Source organism: Oreochromis aureus, linkage group 1 (assembly GCF_013358895.1).
Source record: "Oreochromis aureus strain Israel breed Guangdong linkage group 1, ZZ_aureus, whole genome shotgun sequence".
Lineage (NCBI taxonomy): Eukaryota > Metazoa > Chordata > Actinopteri > Cichliformes > Cichlidae > Oreochromis > Oreochromis aureus.
The window spans coordinates 6587833-6611607 of NC_052942.1; the positions used below are offsets into that span (position 1 = coordinate 6587833).

Below are 23775 nucleotides of genomic sequence, written 5' to 3' on the forward strand. Positions count from 1 at the left end.
TCATCCAGTCAGGGTGATGGTTTGCTCTTCTTCTCCACTGCTGTTTGTCCACACTGCTGCTGCTTGCTGGGTCTCTTTGCTCAGGACTTTACTGCTGTCTCTTTATCTGCCATGTTATTGCTCTTGGGGCTGCATTCCTTGTCTTCAGGGAGGAGTGAGAGCTCGCTTGTGAGGATGAGGGACACATGGTGCTGTAAATAAGTTAGCCAAAAATTGGCCTGAACATTTCCAATGGTGTTAAACTATAACTTCCTTCTGACTGCTGCATGTGGAAAATTGATTCAGGTCTGCTTTTAATCTGAAAGTGACAAAACTAAGAAATTTTCATTATTATCACCACTGCTTAACCAACACACATCTCTCTCTGTTTCTGAACTCTCCTTTCTTAAAAGCAGAAAATGAGATTGTAGTTGTTCTTGGCTAATAGACACAAAACCTTTTTCCTATTATTTTTCATCTACAATGTAGATTTTGTCTCTTTTTTACTCTTTTTTTCTTATAACTGGTGACCTGCAGAATCACCGGTCTCACAATTGGAGATAATTACTTTTACACAGCGCACACACACACTGTGACGTCAGGCACATTCACACTCACTGTTTTTCATCTGCATAAATAAATCATATGGCTGATGATATGTGCCATGGTGATCCATAAGTATGATCACAAGTTTATTTAATTATTTTTTTAATCCAACAAAACAAATAAACAAAAACATGATGCTGATGCTATGAACACTCTACACACATGAGTCAAGATACAGGAAAACTGCTGCGCATCTGAAAGAAGAAGCTGAACTCACGGATACGCTACATACTCGAGTTATCATAGTTCTGTTTCTCTCTCTTTGATGAGTTCTCAGCCAGCTCCCGATCTGATAATGTGTAGCTTGCTCATCAGCTCAGAAGAGACCGCAACGCAACCTCACACAGTGGTTGCGTGCTTTGCCCACAGTGGCAAAGACTTGCACTTTCATATTCAATTCAGCTTCTCCATCATGTAGTTTTCAGCTGTTTCATACAGGGTTCAGCATATTAGTTGTATTCATAGGTGTGCTCTATATCTCAACAATGGCTCATAATAAAACGACAGTCTTTCAAACAGGTCAAGTGCCTCTATGCACTTCATTAATTTAAATATTTACCTATTTTACTTCATCTCATATGTGATTGTACTGAAGTTGAGCAACCCTAAGCTTAATGCAGATTACTTTTAACAATTGGTGAAATTAATGGTCTGGAGCATAGGCTGTTGTTGATCAGGGCAATCTAAAGAATCATCTAAACATTTTGTGTCAACAAAGGGCGGGGGAAGCCATTCACCAGAGCATAGCTTAACTGCTGCTGATGTGGGCTGGCCTTCTCCACACGCTCTTCAAGGCTGCTGTTTTCCAGCAGCGAAGTCCAGTCTGTCACCCTCTGACACACTCTTGGTTGCTTAGGAACCCATGATAACAACAACAGTCAGCGTCACAGACCACGTGTTCTACTCCGCACTCACTCACACAAACACATTCAACACAACAACAACACAAAATAGGCCTATTGTCCAGCACAGTCTGGACTCCGCGGAACTTCTCAACGCCCCACAAAGCGGCGGAGAACTCACTCAACTCCCAAAAAGCGTCAGAGGACTCACTTATCGCTCCACAAAGCAGCGACAAACACCGTTCTTAGCCCCACAAAGCGGCTAAGGAACTACACACTCACACGGTTATAGAGTCGGGCTCTTTGAACTTACTCGGTGTTGCTTAGTGTGTAATATCAGCCTCGAATCCCGCCGATCGTCATTCATCGAAGAGGAAAGACAGACAGCTAATCCACAGGAACTTCCTGGCTGACGTCAGTCTTTCAGCGTGTCTCTTCTCCCCTCGGTGAATGTCAACTCCAGGGATCCGGCGTCGAAGGACCAATTAATGATAGGTTTGTAGCTTGAACCTATTCGCTGGAACGTTGAAGACAATGTAATTACATAGCAAGCAAGACACGAGTAGGCAAGTTCTTTATGTTTCACGTGCACGGGAGAGAACTGGACAGGCGCCGTTCCTTCGCTTGACCCCAGTTGCTCTCGTCCGCTCTCCCGTAACACTGCTCTTTTATTGTGGTTACATGAATATGCATAGGTTCATTAACATATGACCTCTTACATAGGTATACATGTGAACAAAGAATACTGTGTGTGTGTGTGTGCGTGTGCGTGTGTGTGTGTGTGTGTGAGAGAGAGATGTGACTCCCCAAAGCTGGTGCCAGGAGTCTAGCGGTACATCTGAACAAAAGGCTCTTACACTCAAACAGATATACGTGTGTTTGCTATACCATATATCAGCAGGAGAAGATACGACCTCTCCTAGGAGGTGTGTGATCTATGCCAGAACACTCTGAAGAGGAGTGAACGCACTCTCCTCTTCATGCTACACAGAGTTGTTATAGACCTCCTAGGATGAGACATTCTTTCAATCTACAAATGATTATATACTTCTTAAGCATATATGAGTAAATATTTCTAAGCATAAATGACAATCAACAATACAAAAACCTAACAACCCCCTCCTCGATTCAGAGCTGGTCTTTCCCTTTTCACATAAATGGCCTCCTTGACTCCCCCTGAAACCAGCGTTCCTCCCTGTCCAGGATGTGTACATTCTCATTGAAAGAGTGTCCACCTGTAGGTGTCATCCACATACCTAAATCAATGACTTGGTTGTGTCCCTGGGTAGGATAACATGGTCCTCTTTTCTACTTCTTCCATGTACAAGTTGACCACAATAGGTGAAACTCTGGGACCCATGGCACGCCCGCGTTTCTGTCTATAGTACTGACCCTTTTATGTGAAATGGATGGAACTTGATCGGTGCTGAGAGTGGTCCTGTTGCTGAGGTCGGGGTCATCCTGTAATCTCTTATGCACTACGTCTACTGCTTCAGTGACTGGAACACAAGTGAAGAGAGACGTAACATCATACAACACCATTGTTTCATTTGCCTCCATAATGACGTCTCTCACCTTCTAAACAAAATCTGAAGTGTTGTGGATGTAGTGTTTGAGCTGCTTACCAACGGGTTGAGGATTGAAGCCAGAAACTTTGAGATGTTATAGGTGACCGAATGGATCATACAAGACTATTGGTCTTAAAGGTACACCCTGTTTATGTATCTTTGGTAAACCTTTCAGACTTGGTGTAGCTTCCCTCTGGTTATATTAGTGATCAAAAAACTGATCTCACAGCCATTGTTCATTTAGTGGGCTAGTTTCAGTCATTGTGCAAATGTACTGTTTATAAGGTGACAGTCAGCTGAGACTGAAGAAGCCGCTTGGATGAGTGATGAAACGTTTCTCCCACTGAAAACGTTACGTCCAGATGAACAGAATCAACCTTTTGGGCTAGGTGTCATGTGCTTTTCCCCTGCTAGAATTAGGAAATTAGAATGTACAGAGCTAATGCAGTCAGCTGCTTTATAACTGCATCATATAGCAGTTGGCTGTGGGTATGACTATATATATGAATGGTTGTCTGTTTCTGTGTCAGCCATGTAATAGACCTCTGATCCCTGAACCCCCAATAACAAATGGATGGATGATAGTGAAATTAATGTCTGGAAACTCTTCTTTTGGCACAATAAATGTTATTGCATCAGCACACATAATGTGAAACTGATAAAAACTGATATATCTGCAAAAAATAGCCTCTAATTCTTTAATATATATATTTGTAGCAAGTGATATATTTATTGACTCATGCTTCTGTTCACAGCTCCTGTACGAACAATGGGCAAGCTACAGTGTTTTCTACAAGTACCAGCCCATTGGACTTATCAGGTGAGATCCATATTTGGCATAAAATTGCTGATAGGAAATGCAGTCTGTCTTAAGGCATCTTAGTTCGGGCAAGAGTGCAAAACCACAATTTATTTGCCCTATGACTTTAAATTGAGGAAATTAATTTTAATCAGAAGGGTCTTGTAATTATGACTTTAATAGTAGCATACATGACCTATCTACATGGACCATTAAGCTCAACTATTAAGGTATCACAGTTAATTTCGCAGTGATGGATTTGCAGTGTTATGGCCTCTGTATCTCTTCTCATCCAGGAAATATTTTGGGGAAAAGGTTGGACTGTATTTTGCCTGGTTGGGAGTCTACACACAGATGCTGATCCCTGCTGCCATCATTGGAGTAATTGTATTTCTCTATGGCTGCGCTACTGTCGATGATAACATACCTAGGTATGCTGGACACATTTATGTATTTATTTATTATTGCCTTTATTGCAAGTGTCAGCTTGATATGATTCCAATTTTGTCTAATACTCACTACATTTGCATCACAAATGGAGTGAACAAATTTCACATTTTCATGTCTTAATAACAAGAAGAACGTAGACAGGAATACTGGAAAGCATAGGTCTACAGCAAAGAGAGAGGTGGCACTGGAAAAGGCTTATAGCAAGTTGCATGTGGAGCTAGAAGCTAAGAAACAAGAAAAAGACTTGTACCAATTGGCTTGGTAAGTAGATCGAGCCAAAAAGGGTGTGCAACAGATTTTAGGTTCGACAGAAATGAAAATGTGCTAAGAAATCAAGGAATTGTGTTGAGAAGATGGACAAAGTACTGGAGGACTGTTAGTAAATCAGGCGGTGGAGAGCATTAGTAAGGAAGAAGTGAGGGTAGCAGTGATTAAGAGGATGAAGAGTGGATAGGAAGTTGGTCCAGATGATTGATATACCTGTGGAGGTATGGAAAAAGAAAAGAGAAGCAGGTCTCAGTAACAGACGGGAAGGTCTCTCCAACTTTTGGCTTAGACTAATTTACATCTGCCATCTATTCTTTTTTGTTAGCATGGAAATTTGTGATCCCAGGAACAACATTACTATGTGTCCACTATGCGACCAAGCCTGCAGCTACTGGAAGCTGGTGACAGCATGTGGCACAGCCCGAGCCAGCCATCTGTTTGACAATGCAGCAACTGTGTTCTTCTCCGTCTTCATGGCTCTATGGGGTAAGTACAAATATATAGGCAACAACCAGAATACATGTAGACCAACAAATAAAGCTTGTGCAGCAAAGGATCGCTGATACTGTGCCAAATATAAGACTGTACTATTTTAAAATGTCGATCTGTGGAACCAGCACTTTTGTTTCAGTGCATTTTTAGTGTTGACAATTGCAAAGTCAAATACTGCCAGACTTTATATTTTGTATTTTATATTAAGAAATATGAAAGGTGCAATCATACAAGTGGAGTCATCAGCTGTCAGCAATGTAACATCAGCACATTTTATTATTAACCCCTTATATTAAAAAAAGTTTGGAGGATTGTAAAATATACATAATTTCCAAATATCTTTATAGATCTGTACTTTTTAAATAAAGACACTGCTTGCTGTTGATTATGTACATTATATACTGAAACTGCTTAACCTTAGAATAGATACCGCGTGTATGATAAGAATATAAAATGTTCATACCCTCTATGATTGTCATTCATATATACAGAAAATAGCAAGAAACATGTCACAGCTGGTGTCGAGCATATGTTGAGTTTGTGTATGTCTGATTATGTAGCTGTTCTCTTTATGGAACACTGGAAGAGGCGGCAGATGAGACTCAACTATGTCTGGGACCTCACAGGTTTTGGAGAGGAGGAGGAGGTGAGATAACCCCACATGTATGTGTTTTCATGCACAGAGCACAATTGTTACCTAGTGTTAATTAGTAAATGGTGATAATGAATAATAAGTTTGCACTTTTTGCACAAGTTCTTTTTCTGTGTAAATATTACTGTACATCTTTTTAACGTTAATGTGCTAATTACATTTTTAGGACCACAATAACTACAAAGCCTGCACAGTTTGTAGTATAAATGTGTGATGCTAGATGTGACACAAGATGCTAGAAACACAAATTAAATTGAAACTTGAAGTTTGTTGATGCAGTGCCATATGTTCCAGTTGATCTTTGCTGATTTTAGAATGTGCTTTGGTCAAAAATGAAAGCAGATGTTAAGGTTTAACAACACTCTTCTTTAAACAGAGACAAATATAGATATGAAGGATATAGAAATCTTCTATGCAGCTATCTTAAAAATGCATACCTATAGTAATAACTAACATAATGGTTGAGATAAGATAAGGTTCCCAACCAAACCTTTAGTACTGAATGTCTTTTAAATTATAATGTACATAGTACAATTCAATATAATATCATATGCTACAATTTAATGGAATGAAATAATGCATTTCACCTCATTATATTACTTTTAAAAAACATGAAATGTTTTTAACTTGACACACTAAACTGATATCGCCTTTATATGTTTTTATGTGTTTGGTTTATTTCACAGGAGGAACATAAGGTTTGCATCTAGCTTCTTTTTCACTAACTGTTACAGATCTGTTCTGAAACTACTTTTTCCAACATTAAGATCTTCGCTTTCAAGTTGTCTAACAGTCTCCCTGTGGTCTCTTTACCTGACATGCTCTTTGTCTCTTTGGTTCAGTAAAATGTTGTACATCTGGCTTGACTATCTTTTCAGGTTTGTTCTGAAGATGTGGTCGAGTTAATTAGTTGATCAATACAGCAGTCATGGTACTTCTAGGACTGAAGTGAAGTGGTCTGACTTGACTTTCATCTTTTTTTTTCCTGTTTTTTTTTTTTGTTGTTGTTTGTTTTGTTTTTACTGTTACTTTTTATTTTTAGCGGGAATAACTTAGAAATGACCACATTATGACATTCTTGTTTCTTCCTTGGCACCCTACTATTGCGATGTTATTACGGAGTGTATTTCCATATTATTACCCCCAGTTTTCGGGCTTTATTACGTTAATTTCATGGTAATAATACTCAACTGTAACCACTGTTGCTACCATGATATTGCTTGCATATTAAGTGGTTATTACTTTAATAGTTGCATAGTAATGACTTAGAAATTACCATATTATCACACTCTTGTTACCCTACTATTACCCCTTTATTACCGAGCTGTAATAGAAAGTGCTTCCATGGTATCATTTGTGTAAGAGGTAAATATGTTGGTCTTTCTTGATCCAAGTCTGCAGGTTATGGGGTTCAGTAAAGCACTGGCCTCACAAGAAACCACAGGCTTAGGTAGGTCCACATAATACAGAATTACGAGCTTCAAAATGCTGACTCTTTTAGATCACTTTTAGCTCTGGTGGTACCTCAGTGGAAATGTTGGCTGGTAGGATAATGTTGTGTCAAATATATGTATTTTCTCCAAAATGGATTAAAATACAGAATCTCAGTGGAAACATGGAAGCAAATACATTCTTCATGTCATTCTGTAGGTCATACGTCAGTGTTGAAATTGCATATCGACACTGTGATAATGTAAAGCAGGTTCTGAATTAATGTCTTGTTAAATATCTAGACGAGATTGTATTAAAAAAAAATAGTTACTTGAAGAAGTTCAAGCTATTTCTAGTTGATCAGTCCACATGAAAAATAGCCATGTTCAGCACACTAAAGACCAGTTCTTCTTCTGCTTGCTCAACTGTAGTGGACAACATTGTCATTTTTCCTGTTTGGAAGCTTGCTCCTGTCTGTTTTACTGAGCCTGTGTGTCTGTACATTAGTCTGACACATGTACCTTTAGGCCACTGTCTAACCCTCAGCTTTGTCTTCTAGTGATGCAAATTCTCTTTACGCACAGCTCCTCCTCAGTCCGCTGGGTACACATCTATTCACATTCCTTAAGATATAAACATGTATTTCTCACCATCAAAGGAACATCTTACCATCAGCTACACATACATCACTATTACACAACCATTTAATTTAATTTGTAAATTAAATGGTTAAATGGTTTAAGAATACCGAGAAGAAAAATAACGGCATTAATCCCTAAAGGGAAAATTATATGCCTCATTAATCATCATCATGTGTCATTTATTAACCCCCCCAAAATGTTACAACTTTATGTAATATTTGTTTGTTCGTTTCTTTGGGGGGGGGGATATAAGAAATCGCAAAAATACTGCCTTTATGTGTGAATAAATTTCTAAATGAGCTAAAAATATGATGGTTTAATGCTTTCCACCTTAAAATTCTGGTACATGCTTAAATAGGCCAAACAACTACTGAATCTGTGCTTAACACACGTGTTGTTGGAAAGCAACCTGATATCATTAACACTAGTTGGGTAAAAGTGCGCACTAAACTGCAAGCAGGTGTATTTCTTTCATGGTGAGTTGATACATATCTTCCTTTTCTTGTGCAGAGTTGTACAGAAACCTAAACACCAAGTGCTTATTTTGGAAAAGTTATTCCTATCTCCATTCTGAATTCCAAATGGGATCTTCTCTTGCAAGTTTAACGTCTTGCACGTTTAGTACTAACCAACAAAAAGTACCATCAATAAAAGTAACAAGCTAATTTTCTCTTCCAGGACCACAATCGAGCTGAGTATGAGTTCCGGGTCATGCAAAAGAAACTGAAACAGGAACATTCGGGTTTGATGGTAAAATTAAGTCAACTTTTTTCTGACAAAATTTGTTGTTGTTGTCACCTCACCTTTTCCCAAAGTTCAAATTAATGCATGTTAGGTTAACTGGTTATTCTAAATTGGCATTGGATGTAGATATGAGCACATAGTATAAAGCACTGTGTGCAAAATGGTCAGTGTGGGTTTAATGTAAATCACTATGTAATATTTTGTGTTCTGCTATGTAATGACCTCCAAGCCACAGAGGTCACTACATAGTGATAACTTGCTTGATTTAACTGGTTTTCGGAGTACAGCATGATTTGATCTAATTGGTTATTAATGATTTTTTTATAAGACTTTGCTTTTGAATAAAGATAAGGCTCGGAATATAAGATATCCTGAGGCAAAAACAAAAAAAATCCTTGTTATATCGAGGACACATCTTTTTCATCCTATAAACATGGAGTCATCTCAGCATCTTGACCCAATTTCAAGTGGCTTAAATGTGACATTTTCGCTGAAGGCAGCATTAACTCTGCTCCACTGGAGCCACAGATTTGTGTCTATGTTTGTTATATGTGCTTTGTGCAACTCCATGACCAGTGTATAAAAGGCTGCTACGGAAAGACCGAAATAAGGCAGTGGGAGGGGAATCACACATACTAACAGAACATCTGCTGACACCATGAGGTCTTAATGCCCTTCGCTGTGTGTGTGTGTGTGTGTGTGTGTGTGTGTGTGTGTGTGTGTGTGTGTGTGTGTGTGTGTGTGTGTGTGTGTGTGTAGGACGAAAAGGTGAAGCTGACATGTACAGATAGGCTGCCTGCTTACATGACTACTGTGGTCATGATGGGTTTCATGGTAAGTATCAGCAGTGTCCCCACCATGTTCACCAACATGTGTTTCTGAAACATGAGTGATAATGTCATTATCCCATATTATTTCTTTTTCTGGCAATACTATGTTGAAAGGTTTTTGTACATACACAAGCATACACAGTACAACATACAGGGAAATGCTTATTGTTGTGCAATCTTGTACTGATTCAAACTACAAGAATAAAGTAAAATTAAAAATCAAGTATAAAATAAAAAAAAAATCAAAATTAAAAAAATGTGCAAATCAACAGTGTTCAGATTGACTGTGAACAGTAGAAAACGGTTATTGTTCATTATTTTGTTATTAAGTGCATGGACAGTGTAGAGAGTCCAGTCCTATATGTTTTCCCACCCTCACTGACTGGGGTCTGTCTGTGAGAAAGTTGAGGAACCAGTGACACAGTGATGAGCTGAGTCCTAGATCCCTCAATTTGGTGGAAAGATTTGAGGGGATAATACTACTGTACTACTGAAATTTAAAATGTTATTATTATAAAATACATGAAGTTATACACTACTTAAATGGTTAATGGAGTGATTTTTATATAGCACTTTACACAACGTGGCATGCAGACTGGAGCAGGCAGGGATCTAACCACCGACCTTATGATTAGTAGATGACCTGCTCTATCTACTAGTGTGTTAGCATTCTCTTTTGTCAATCTCAAAGAAATTGTAGACATTTTACCTTTAGCACCACTTTCAGTCATTAATCCCTAAACGCAATATTAACTCCTCCTTATGCCAGTGTCTTAAAAGTAGTCTTTTATACCACTTAACAAATGCAAGTACATTCCCATAACAAGGTCCTTAGATTTACAAGGTCATCAAACAATTTAGCCATGGAGCATACATTACCTTTGCAATGCACTTTATAGGGTATTATGTGATTATCAGGAATGAAATGAAGACGGTGATTGATTATGTTGTTGTATGAAGATGTGGGTATTTAATAAATGTGTCTTCTACAAACAACTGGAATCAAAATACTGAACATAAGCTGCTACTGAAATTTCATCAAGACCAACCTTAATGCTTCAATATGGTGTTTATTTGGTGAGATCAGACATCTTTTTTCCCCAAACACACTGGCTTCCTCCCACAATCCAGACATGCATTTTAGGTTAACTGGTGATTCTAACTCGCCCCTCAGTATGAGGTAGAGAAATTGCTTAAAGCATGTAGAATAATGTATAATAATAATAATAATAATCCACTATGTGCTTGAGAGGGCAGTAAGACTAGAAAAGTGCTATCAAAAAGGCCTGTCCATTAAGTTGTCACTAGAGAGAGTTTGATGTAAGGGTTGGAAAGGGACTTGATCCCCTTAGTACCCAGAGCGTAGATCATTCTCTGGTAAGTTTTTTGGGTCTCATGGTGTTCACTGTGTGCAACACGTTCAGTAGCTTTGTGAAAACCTTTTTCTGTGTGGACACATTTAACCAGCATCTCATATTTTTGTGTCATCACAAAGATGAATTTAACTTAACAGGAAAAACACGCTTAATTAATTCTACCTCTCTTGTATTTTAGATAACTGTGACGTTTGTTATAGTCTTTGGAGTCATCCTGTATCGGATTAGCATTAAGGCAGCGCTTCACATGAGCAGCCACCCTGTAGTTCGGTATAATATCCGAGCCACAGTCAAAACCACTGCTGCTATCATCAACCTCATCATCATCATTGTCTTGGATGAAATCTATGGAGCCATTGCCCGCTGGCTCACTAGACTCGGTGAGGCACATTTTATTGGGTTGATGTTCTTACCAAATATTATTTTCTTCCTACTGTTTGTAGTAGTATTTGTATACCACACAAAAGGAATCAACTTTAGAACACAAAGTTTATGTCTTTCTTTGTATCAATCCTTTTTTATTTGTTTATCTGAAGTGGGTCGTGGTGGCAGGAGGGTATTCCTGGTACCCTTTTCTCCAGCAGTGTTTTCATTAATCCTGGGCGGAGATACCAGTTCCCTTCCAGACCACATGAGAGATAATAAAGAGTCTTCTCTTAGTCTTCTCTTAGTTTGGTGTGCATGGTAAACTTGCCCATGCCCAAATCTAGCCCTTATGGACATGCAACAATTACTCCGAGCTGCTGAGCTCCTCGCTCTATCTCTAAGCCTGAGCGCCTTTCTTTCAGACACTACCTTGAGCTAGAATATCTTCAGCTCAGCATTCTCTTCAACACAACAGTCTGGAACAACAGCTGCATTGGTGCAGATGTCATTCCACCTTCTCAACGTTTCTTTAGACATTTTTAAACTTGTTTGGGGCTACAACAGCCCCCACAAATGCTGCAACAATCCTATAGATTGCATAAATGGTGCTTGACATAGCAATCTCAGACTAATGTCCCTGACATAGGACAAGAATTGCATCTTAGGAGAATCTAACACTACATCAACTGTGTGCCTTTTCAGAGGTTCCAAAGACGGACAAGAGCTTTGAGGAACGCCTCATCTTTAAGACTTTTATCTTAAAGTTCGTCAATGCCTTCACACCCATTGTCTACTTGGCCTTTTTCAGGGGCAGGTAAAACAACAGCTTCACACATAAATTAGTTTCAGATCATTTTAGTCAAACTAAAGTGGACTATAGGGAAATCAAGTACTATAATATGTTAATGACAATGCACACACAGTTTTATCCAACTCACTGTTGTCTGAAGATGTTTTGCTGGAAGAAGGGAACATGATGATTCTGTATAGTCATTGCTTTCCTTGTCAGACTGAAAGAATGTTGTGACTGTGTTTTTGGTTTTTGTTTTGTTTTCATAGGCTTGTTGGGAGGCCTGGAAACTACTTGTATGTTGTTGGGTCTTACAGGATGGAAGAGGTAATTCACTTTAAATGTGCTCAAGAGAAGAGAGAGAGAGGGAGGGAGACAATGGAGCCAGTTAGTTGTCTTCAGATAACAGTTAACAGCTGTTAGTTGTGAGGATTAGATGTAAAATTGAACTTACTAATAGTAAGTTCAATTTTACATTTATTTTCTCAAATGTTCTGTTTAAAATGTTTCACTATTGTCTATTTCTACAATTGTTCACTGTCTCTCCTACAGTGTGCCCATGCAGGCTGCCTCATGGAGCTGTGCATCCAGTTGTGCATCACTATGCTAGGCAAACAGCTCATCCAGAACAACTTGTTTGAGATTGGCATACCGTGAGTGCAAAACAGAGACTTTGCAGCAAGCTCAAAAACATACTTGAACACAAATTGAATGAGGGATCAGTATCGTATCAAATCAAATCAAATCACTTTTATTGTCACATCACATGTGCCGGTACACTGGTACAGCACATGAGTGAAATTCTTGTGTTCAAGCTTCACAAGCAACAATGGTGTGCATTAGATCCCGCCGTGTGGGTTCAGTAAGTCACAGAACACATAATGCACACACACACAGTTATATGTATGTCTGAGAAGAGTGCTTGTCTAGTTTTCATCTACATTTCCCTGGAAACCAGACAGCACCTTGCTGAACTGTAAGCCTGTAGTCTGCTCTGCCTTCCTGTGTACATACACTGTGACTGAGGTTTATGTCACTCCATGCTTGGTTCTTCCAACAGTATTAGATATCCAAATTATTGTATCATTACTAACAATTAAGAATTGAAGAATTTGAAGAATTGACCACTTATCGTAGTTGTAGTATTCATAATAGAGTTACTGTATTTGTCCAAATGTGGTTAATAAATTCCCAACTTTTGGGATACATAATCCATTAAGTTGAGAAATCTACAACAACAACAAAAAATCAAAGCTGTGCATGCATTTGCAAAATAACACTTTAAAAACTGAGTGATGCTTTTACAAATCTCATTGTTTAATTTCTTAATGGATTGTCGGGATTTGCAGGAAGCTGAAAAAAATGCTCCGCAAGAGGAAGTCGGAATTGGATTCCATTCAAGAGCAAGTGCTGCACAACACTCTCAAACGCTATGAGAAGGACCAGCTCCTAGGTCCATTTGTTGGCCTCAATCCAGAGTACATGGAAATGAGTAAATAACAGTTTCATCACTTTTGTTAATTATGATGTTAGCAAATGCAGCTGCAGGCAGCTGTTTTTAATAAATTACCCGGTTAGCACTAAACACATTTAAAGAGTAGTGGTGGACAAAGACGAGCAGAGCAAATAAAAAGTTTGTTTCTGACATACCCGATTAAGATCAGAATAAAGTTAATGTTAAAATTATTACTGATTTTCTTTTAAGAGGCAGCCAGAATCTTGGCACTCTGCCATGTCTTTACATTTTCTCACTCTTAAACAGAAATAGATTTTGTTTTCATAACTGTCCACCAGTATCAAAATTGGCTTTCTTTTCTTTTTTAAAGAAATTCTGAAGGGAAAAAAATTCATCATTTTGTAAACAGTTTGCTTATTTATAGATGTTAAAAAAAAAATTCTGTATTAATTTCCTTTCACCCAATAGAGGATGAATCATTGCTAAATGCTGTCTATTTTTCTGTTTTTTTTTCCCTTTTCCTTTAGTAATCCAGTTTGGGATGGTGACTTTGTTTGTGGCCTCCTTCCCTCTGGCGCCACTCTTTGCTCTTCTGAATAACATAATTGAAATTCGCCTAGATGCTAAGAAGTTTGTTACCGAGCTTCGCAGGCCTATTGCAGCTAAAGCCAAAGACATTGGTTCGTGTCTCTTATCCCTACTAAAAATCAATATAGAAACAAACTACACAAGTCCTCTCAATATTTAATTCCCTAAATCCAGTTTTAGGCGTGTGGCTTCAGGCCCCAACAAGTTTAAAAAAAAATTGCTACTCCTTTATCTACATGTCATGTCAACATAGCAGCTCAAAGCAAGCATTGTAGGAGATTAAACCCTTTTAAAATTGCAGTAACATCTGCTGTTAAGAAATGTATTTTACTAATGTTACAAAAATATAAACCCAGTACAAAAAAACCCACACAGACTTAAAACAGCACGCAAAAGTAACACATTGCAATTGCTAATAGTGCTCGTTTGTGTATTTTTCTTTTGCAGCCTTTAGTCAATTTAATTAATTAACTAAATTAGCACTTCATTATTCAGACTTTAAGAAAATCTGCCCTAAGATGTCATCAACAGCATTTCTTTCATTTGGGTGAAAAGAAGAGGCGAATTTGCAGTACTCTATGTCCCAACAAAATAAAACTAAATACATTTATCCTTACCCTCCAGTCTTTGGAGGTGGCCCCCGTCCCATGAACTTGCTTTTGTCAGTGGTTTCTTCCTGTTAAAGGGAGTTTTCCCTTCCCATTGTCGCCAAGTGTGCACTCAAAGGGGGTCGTCTGATTGTTGGGGTTTTCTCTCGTTTATTGTAGGGTCTATAACAATATGAAAAGCCTTGATGTGACTGTTCTTGTGGTTTGAGGCTATATGAATAAAATACATTTCAATTGATTTCAAATTAAATTTATGTCTCATAGTTTCTAGACTCTCACACTAGGCAAAACACATAAACAAAATAAGGGCTGCTATATATGCCATTCAAGTAGCCTGTTAGTGTGGAAAAAAACAGTTGAAGATGGATATGTGAATTTCCTCTGGCTTACAACTGAATTACACTACAGCAAACCTATGATGAAGCTAACATTGTGTAGGGTTATATGTTGCAAGGCTGAAGCCTCTGTAAGCTAGTTTTCCTCATGTAGAGAAGTTAAGTGACACCAATTAATAAGGAGCTTAATCTCAGAACCAGTCTGCAGTGGTATTTACAATGCAATATGCAGAGAACACTCAGCACCAGTGAGTTGTACTTGTACTAAATCACCCTGTGCAAACTCTAGTTGTGTGCATGTTGGAGCTGCTATTTTCTCATGAATAACGGCTCTTCTGTCTTTCTGCAGGTATCTGGTACAACCTCTTGAGGGGCCTCAGCAAGGTAGCAGTCATTGTCAATGTAAGTCTTATCAGCAATCTGTATGGTTATACAATGCCAATATAAAAACAATGCCAAGGCTGTCCTGGAAAATAATTTTCACTCAGAGAGGACTGTCAGACTACACTAGTACATTGTCTTGGTAAATCTGGGCTTATCCAAAACCCCTACGACTTTGATAGTGGTAAGTGCAGATGTCTACTACACATTCAGTAAGCACTAGCTACAACACCTTACATAGCAGAAGAGGAAGGTATCAGCTTTTTTTATAAGTAGTTATATATACCACTGGCAGAATTAAACTTGCATGGGTTAATGAGGCCAAATTTAATTTTAATTAAAAGCACATCATATGCTTATGAATTGAGTAATGTAATGAAAACCCAGTTGCATCAATCAGAAGACTCTAATATTAATACTGAATCGCTGTCTAACTTTACCAAAACAATGTCAGACTCTAGTTTTCTTTTGACCCCTCCCCGGTGGGACCAGGAGTGACATGTGTAACCGCATGTTCGCCTTAATTAAATTGCTGGCTGTCTGAGTAGTTTAGAAAAAATGATCTGGACTTTATAGATAATTGGGAAACTTTCTGGGGAAAACCTGCTCTTGTTAGATGAGACAGCGTCCATCCCACTTTAGAGCAGCTCTCATTTCTAGAAATCTGGCCTAGTATAACTCTCAAAACTCAAAACTCTCTTAAAGCATATAACTTGTAAGAGGAAATGGCATCTCACTAATTTAGAAGATCATCATTTAGCCTGGAAAAGTAGTTTGCTGCTTGATTTAAAAAAAAAAAAAAAAAAAAAAAGCCTTCTTCAAAGCTATAATATCAATTCATCATTTATTGAAGAAAATAAGAACAACCCTAGGTTTTTCTTCAGCACTGTAGCCAGGCTGACAAAAAGTCAGAGCTCTGTTGAACCAACCATTCCTTTAACATTAACTAGTAATGACTTCATGAACTTCTTCACAAATAAAATTTTAACTATTAGAGAAAAATTACCCATAAACAGCTCACAGATGTAACATTATCTACAGCTACTTTCAGTACCATTGATGTTCCCTTAGTCTTTTTCTCCAATTGATATTTCTGAGTTAACTTCAGTAATTACTTCCTCCAAACAATCAACGTATCTTTTAGACCCCATTCCTACAAAACTGCTCAAAGAAGTCCTGCCATTAATTAATGCTTCAATTTTTAATATGATCAACCTATCTCTAATAATCGGCTATGTACCACAGGCCTTCAAGCTGGCAGTAGTTAAACTGATACTTAAAAAGCCATCTCTAGACCCAGCGGTCTTAGCTAATTATAGGCCAATCTCCAACCTTCCTTTCATATCAAAAATTCTTGAAAGAGTAGTTGTCAAACAGCTAACAGATCATCTGCAGAGGAATGGCTTATTTGAAGAGTTTCAGTCAGGTTTCAGAGTTCATCACAGCAAAGAAACAGCTTTAGTGAAGGTTACAAATGATCTTTCAACTATTAGTTATTATTAATGTCTGGCTCTCTTCCACAGCATGTCTGTCTTGTCTTCCTCCTCTCACCCCAACCGCAGGTGGCTGCTCCTGCCTGAGCCTGGTTTCTTCCTGTTAAAAGAAAGTTTTTACTTCCCACTGTCACCAAAATGTTTTCTCATAAGAGGTCATTTGATTGTTGGGGTTTTCTTTTTTCTTTGTATTACTGTAGGGTCTTTACCTTACAATTTTAAGCACCTCAAGGCAACTGTTATTTTGAGTTGGTGCTATGTAAAGAAATTGAAATGAATTGAACTTTTGTCTTCCAGGCCTTTGTCATCGCTTTCACCTCTGACTTCATCCCTCGGCTTGTCTACCAATACATGTACAGTCCTGATGGCACCTTGCATGGCTTTGTCAATCACACTTTGTCATACTTTAATGTCACTGACTTCGATCCAGGCACAGAACCTCTGCAGCCAATGCACCTGGGCTACAAGGTATCAGTATGCAGGTAAGGTTTTGCTTTACTAGGGTTTGGAAACTGAGGCTGCTAAAGTCATCAGACGTTATTCATATAATGAGTATTCAATATACCCAAAACATATTCAAATTTCTTATTTATCTATTATAAAAGCATAACAACAAAGCCTTTTATATACTAGTAGAGTATAATGAAATGTATTTTTAATGGTTGGTGAAAACTATGATGACATTTTTTTATAAATACATGTCTGAATAAACTGTATGTAAAAATGCTTCTTTGTTTTCTATTGCTAGATATAAGGACTACAGAGATCCTCCCTGGTCCAGTACGAAATATGAACTTTCCAAGGAATTCTGGGCCATTCTGGCAGCTCGTCTCGCCTTCGTGATTGTTTTTCAGGTTTGGAACAATGCACAGATAAGATCACGCAAAGCAAACAAACCATTTATAATTGAGTTTATTTCATCAAATAAATGGTTGATAGAAATGGCCTGAACATAGCCTGTGACATCTCATTTGAAGGTACTAATTTTCTGTGACTAACCTCGTACTGTGGATGCATTATGTCAGTTGTTCTCCTGAATGAAGTTTGATCCATTTACCATGCAATTGCATTTGTCCCTAACCATCAGGAACCCTCACGTTAACTTTTATTGAGTGGAAAAAAGTTAGCGTTCATCCTCCAGCTTCACTGTGTTTATATTATGCTAACCATAGCTGTGTAGCTAGCCACCATGTAGCACATCATTATATACCAACTAGTCCAACAGCAGTGGCGTTTGTAGGGTTAGTTTTCTGTCTTCATTTATGTCAGAAGTGATAGCAGAACTGTACATTTACATTTTTCAGAAATCTCTGTCAGAACATGGTATATCATGTTTAGGTGGAAACTAGCGAGCTAACTCCCTAAAACTTCATACATTCTGTTTTCATGAATGCCTGGATGTTAAACTTAATTGTTACACCTGGTAGAGCAGCGACACTGATCATTTTATTAAAGATGAAAGAATTTAGACAGTTCTTAACTCTCAGTGATGGTGCAGTGTTGGTTTGACTTTGGGACCTGGAAACAGCTAATGACGTCAGACTTAAAGACCGGATAAGAACCAGTCCATTTATTGCTTTAAAAATAATGTTGAGTCTACACAGAGCCATATCAATTATTATGTTCCTGCCATTTTCAGCGATCTTCTCTGAACTTGTTGAACTTTACTTATGCTTTTGTAGATTTGAGATTTCCATAGAGCTCCTCTCATGGTCTGATTCTGTGAAGCCTTTGAATAGCAGCATATTCCCATTTTGAAAATAATTTGATATACATTTTACACTTGAATACAAAATGTCTTCTTAATACTTTGGTTAACAAGGCTGCCAGTTATGTCAGTTGTGGTACCAAGTACGTAATTCAATTCAATTGTTATTATTTATCCTGTCTTCCTCCCCTCTCTAAAAGGAGGTAAATGATATAACTATTAGTTAATTTAACACTCTTTGCTACTTCTGTTGCAGCTGACTTGGATTAATAGTTTCCTAATTGTTGGAAAATCTTTATTGCACATTTTATTCCTAATGTAAGAGAAGAAGAGAATATGCCACAGAATAGGCACACGTGCTCTGTCAAGCACAGAAAGGTTCTATCACTAATGAGAATTTCTTTATAATTATCTGTGTTCTCTGTTCACTCTGCCCTTTGTAGAATGTGGTGATGCTTATGAGTGACTTTGTGGACTGGCTTATCCCAGACATTCCTAAGGACATCAGCCTCCAGATCCACAAGGAGAAGATCCTAATGGTGGAGCTCTTCATGAAGGAGGAGCAGGGGAAAAGGTTTGCAGCAAGAGACAACCAAGACAACTGCACCATTCCTTTGTCAGCTAATCAGAGTCCACCACAGCCACGCTCACGCCCTGTTTCACAGGCAAACTGCTCTTAACCTGCTGGTTGGTGGGAAAAGAATCACAAATGGCAATAAGCAAAACGAATTCTATTACTGAGCTGTTAGAGCGGTCTGGTTAAGGTAAAACCTGACTGTGTTAAGTCAGCTTTAACAGTCAGTTTTGTAATATCAGCAAAGGTTTTGCTGTACTTGCATGTGACATTTTACATATATTTTCCACCTTAGACCATTAACCATAAATCCTCAACTTATTTTACCAGGTTCTTCTTTATTGGGTGTAAACAAGGAAAGGAAAAAGCCATTCATTATGCTGAGAAAAGCCATTCAACCTTTAGCCTAGTATAAATCATATTTGAAGCTTCAATGTCACACCTGTCACCTTAAGCATGGTACTTGAAGTTTTTCTAATGAAGACAGCCTCTGTCAGTCCATCCAAATGGTCCTGTTGAGAAGGGCTTTCTCTAATGTCTTAATGGCTTATAGACTTTCTGTCCCTAGCATTAATGTGCAAAGCTTGGACGGGTCTTTCTGTTTTTTTAACAGAAAAAAATTCAAGATTCCACAGATTTCAAACTGAAATTTTGATAAACTATTCTGCAACCTGGTCAGGCACGTTGTTTTGGTTGTTGAGATAAACTGCAGGAGCTGACGGTCTTGTTGATTTCTGTTATTCTCTTGCACGAGTGCCATATCGCTCCTTGATTATAGTAAAAATTTAACAAACAATATACATTATTAGTACCTGTTGTAGAAAATGCATATGGTAAGATTAAGTGTAAATGCAAGTGATATCACTACATTCCCCTTTTCTTTTCTTTTAATTAGTCACATTGTGGACATTTTAGCAGCATTTACTGAAACACAGACCATTAGTGAGTGAGAGATCTTTCTCTGGCTCTTTGATCTCTGATGAACTTTTAACAAGCTCTTTACAGTCAGTTTGTTTATTTTGCGCTCTATCTGCAGCACAGGGAGCAGCAAAGACACTGATTGTCTGCAGGGCTGAGGCAAACAGCAAAGTTTCTACATGGGAATTTTTGTGTAAATGAAATGGTTAACAGTTAAATTTAGAATTAGACATGACTCCAAATTGGTGCTGAGCCGAGATTTCTGCTAAATGTATAAATTGTGCAATGGTTTGCTAAAGTTCATCATAACAAACTCAGTAAGGATGTCAGTGTTTTTTTTCACTTACTCTCTGCTATAATGCAAAGTGCCACAAAATGTGTTGTTTCAGGTTTAATTGAACAGGAACTTACCCTGACTCTCTTTAACCCATTCTCTACCGAGCAAATGGAACTTGTCGGCTTTGTAGAGCCCAGAAAAAGTGATTTAAACTCTAACAGCGATTCACAGCATTTCAGGTGCCATTTTATTTATTTGAAGATTTTGCCAAAGAAGAACATTTTCCACTACAGTCGCTCACACTTTGTAATTCAAGCTATTATTTTTGCATAGCTACCTATCAACTATGAGTAAGTAAATGTCCTGGTGTATTTTCTTAATTACTAGTGTAGAGTTTGTGTACTAATAAGGGAAATGAAATGAAATATAGTAGTAAGTGTATGCGGTGTGTGTGTTATTGTGTTTGTAAAATGTGGAGTGTCAACGAGATTCTCATTCAATGGAACTTTGCATTTTTTTAAGTTGTTGATGTCTCTGAAAAGTAGGACCAGTGTATCACATAAAGTTACCACAGGAACAGGTTTTGAACCCAGTCAAAGCATTACAGAAGTTGTCTTCCTTAAATCACTCAGCTCCTCAAGAGATTTCCAGCATGAAATGATCATCTTTCTGTCGAAAATGATCATTCATTTTTCATATATTTGTATTTAAAAACATTACCTTGCAACAATTTTTAAAGCTGCAAATCCAGCCTTTTAAGCACAAAGAATTAATAACATTGTCTTTTATATTTATTAAACTGCAAACACATACATAACTGGATATGAAAGAATGGAAATGAAAACAGTCTACAATATCTGATTTACCCTCCTGCAAATATATTCAGTAAATCCCAAACTTTAAGCCATTACCTTAGACTGAAAGAATGTAAAATATATAAAATACATTTTCTTAAATGTTCAGTGATGTCTAATAATCGTAAGATCACATTGTTATTATTTATCTGTTATTACTTACATGATGATGCATTTGTAAATGTATTTAATGTGCTGAATTAGTTTCATGAATCCACAGGTGACCAGGGATCTACTAACTTTAGCAACTTTCTAAAAATGTATTATTGTTGTCCTAATTTTAATTCATAATTTTGTAAACTAGAAACTATGACTATTCTTATCACTAGCAGTGTAACTTCTTTCTGAGCTGTGACAAAAACTGCACATTTTAATTTAACCAAATAATTTTCCCATTAGTAATCTCTGGCTTAGTTTGTTAGTAGTGATATTCATCGATAGAGCGCATGTACAGGGTAGTAGTGCCTTTGTTAGCTTAATTTCTTTCCATCACAACCTTTTATAACCTTGTACAACCTGATGTCGTACATGAACACCCTCTTTGGATTGCCTTGATGAGATCATATTCTCCATTTTTAACACTAATGAAACAACAAATGTGACATCCTAGTATTTAAACAAATGTATGTCAGTGCACATTCATCGTCATGTGTGACTGTCTCTGATAACTTGTCTGTTTATTCTTTACATTTACTGCAAAATAAAAGGTGAATTTCCTCAATTTGTTTTATGCGTTGAGTAATTCCATATCTTTTGCGCAGTTAAAGTATAGTCAGGTTAGATTGGGAGCTTGTATTATAGATAGAACTTATCAGTGTTATTATTCCATGGTTACAGCTGAGTGAACTTGATGAAATGAACTGTATATGCTGAGGAAAGGTCATTTCATTTACTTTTTTTAATCTCCTCATGTGGAGGATACACTAAATCTAATATTGTAGAAAAGGAAAGGAAATGACTGAACTGATAACAGCTCAACATGTAAACTACTGTTGAGTTTTAAATCTTATGCAGGCATCGTTTGCACAATGCCTGCATTTATTTCCTATGCTTCTTATTGTCTTAGATTTTGAGTATTAGATTTTTATTTATTGAGCACTTTTTTGTATATTTAACTGTGCTCCATTTATTTATTTATACCTTTCTGGGCTATGTTGTGCTGTTGTTTTTATTGTATTAACCAAGGATGATGTAACAGTAATTTCACAAGTTTTGGGATAATTAAACTATATCTTAAGTCTTTTGTGCTTTCATAATCATAACTATGAAGAGAGACTAGCTTCACTGCAGATAAATAATGTTCAATAATTTAAAAATAAAGAAGCGTTTGCAGTTACTCACTTATAGGGGTGCAACGGATCACGGTTGATCCGAAATCCGAACCGATCCCTCTCCACGGTTCGGTGCGCACGTGATCCGAAGATTCGAAAAAGAAAAAAAGTATGCGTATGGTGCGCGGTGGGTCTGTCAAGCGGTAGTTATGGTCAGCGCTAGCGGTCAAAGTAGCGGAGCAGAGGAGTTTGCGGCATTTAAGCAGCCCTTTGCTGCTCAGTCCGACCGGGCTAAAGCTAAAAGCTAATGGGGTGTTTAGCTGCAGACGGGAGGCCGTCGTCTGTTGTGCAAAACAAGGTTTAAACTGTGATGAACGTGCTTGAGCCACGCTATGATATCTCGTTGCGCGTCCACTTCAGTGACAAGATCGTTCCAAGCATGTATGAGCAGGAGAAGTTTAAAGTTATGGCTGAACTGTCCCAGGCATCTTCTGTTGCTCTAACTACAAATGGGTGGAGCTCCAGGGCAACGGAAAGCCACGTGACCGTGACCCCTCGTTATATCACAGCGGAGTGGTAGCTACAAAGCCCTGCACTGTCCTATAGATTACATTAGATTAGATGAAACTTTATTTATCCCTCGGGTGGGTTCAAACTGAAATTCAGTTTCCAGTAGCACAGCACCGACAGAAGTTGCAGAATGTGAGCAGAAATATACCATATATACACATTTATAAATACAGAGAATACAAAAGGGATAAATAGAATAAATAGGAATAAGAATACAAGGGAACGCCACATTTTAAGTATTGTAAGTCTATTACACCGCTGGATATTAACAAAAACTATTGCACAGTGAAAAGGCACTACAGCTACTTGTTCCCCCCTCCTCTGTCCCCGTTTCCCCTCCAGCGAGGAGTTAAACAGTTTGTGGGACAAAGGACTTTTTAAGTCTGCTGGTCCTTGACTTTGGGAGAAGCAACCTGTCACTGAACAGACTCCTCTGGTTGTTTATGGCCGTGTGCAGAGGATGCAGAGGCTGCCCAGCATGGTCCATAATGTCCATATTGCACCTTAATTTGTTTTTATGTAAGTGCGTGGAATGAGTCTTCAGTTGAATGTTTTTTAATAGGCAAAAAATACTTAAATAAATAAATGGCGAGTAGAATTTTTGTCTTTTTTTTTCTATTTTTGCTGATCCGAAAATTTATCCGATCCGTGACTTAAAAACTGTGATCCGATCCGAACCGTTAAATTTTTGATCCGTTGCACCCCTACTCACTTATGTGGGAATGGATACATTTATTCATCTCTTGCTAGCTCTGAAGAAGCAGCATCAAGCAATACAACGACATACATGTGCACAGTCTCACAAATGTTTGCATGGTTATTAAACCACTCAGTATATCTGCAAAACAATTGGACCACCTCATACAAGATTCGCACATTTGGTGAACATGCTAAAGGGACCTGGTTTGA

At 37.9% G+C, this 23775-nt stretch overlaps 1 protein-coding gene and 1 long non-coding RNA gene across 6 annotated transcripts in view; one reads left to right on the forward strand and one right to left on the reverse strand.

The window, feature by feature from the left end:
• ano1a (anoctamin 1, calcium activated chloride channel a) overlaps positions 1-21746 on the forward strand; it is a 52039-nt gene extending 30293 nt beyond the window's left edge. For 4 of the 5 annotated variants that reach the window (XM_031744101.2, XM_039600519.1, XM_039600455.1 and 1 more), the window contains 17 exons: positions 3751-3815; positions 4091-4225; positions 4837-4997; positions 5564-5649; positions 6342-6353; positions 8406-8477; positions 9231-9305; positions 10856-11057; positions 11746-11857; positions 12103-12160; positions 12386-12486; positions 13183-13325; positions 13817-13969; positions 15170-15222; positions 16992-17176; positions 17443-17548; positions 18846-21746. In XM_031744101.2, coding sequence (XP_031599961.1) covers positions 3751-3815; positions 4091-4225; positions 4837-4997; positions 5564-5649; positions 6342-6353; positions 8406-8477; positions 9231-9305; positions 10856-11057; positions 11746-11857; positions 12103-12160; positions 12386-12486; positions 13183-13325; positions 13817-13969; positions 15170-15222; positions 16992-17176; positions 17443-17548; positions 18846-19082 — 1956 coding nt within the window. In that variant the 3' untranslated portion in view covers positions 19083-21746. The remainder of the gene's footprint in view (positions 1-3750; positions 3816-4090; positions 4226-4836; positions 4998-5563; positions 5650-6341; positions 6354-8405; positions 8478-9230; positions 9306-10855; positions 11058-11745; positions 11858-12102; positions 12161-12385; positions 12487-13182; positions 13326-13816; positions 13970-15169; positions 15223-16991; positions 17177-17442; positions 17549-18845) is intronic. The other variant, XM_031744100.2, reaches the window with a different exon arrangement.
• LOC120433744 lies at positions 895-22654 on the reverse strand. Its single transcript, XR_005608735.1, has 3 exons — positions 22367-22654; positions 2684-2926; positions 895-1944 (listed from the first exon to the last, which is right to left on the reverse strand). It is a non-coding gene; the product is annotated as an uncharacterized LOC120433744 (long non-coding RNA).
• Between the last annotated feature and the right edge of the window lie 1121 nt (positions 22655-23775).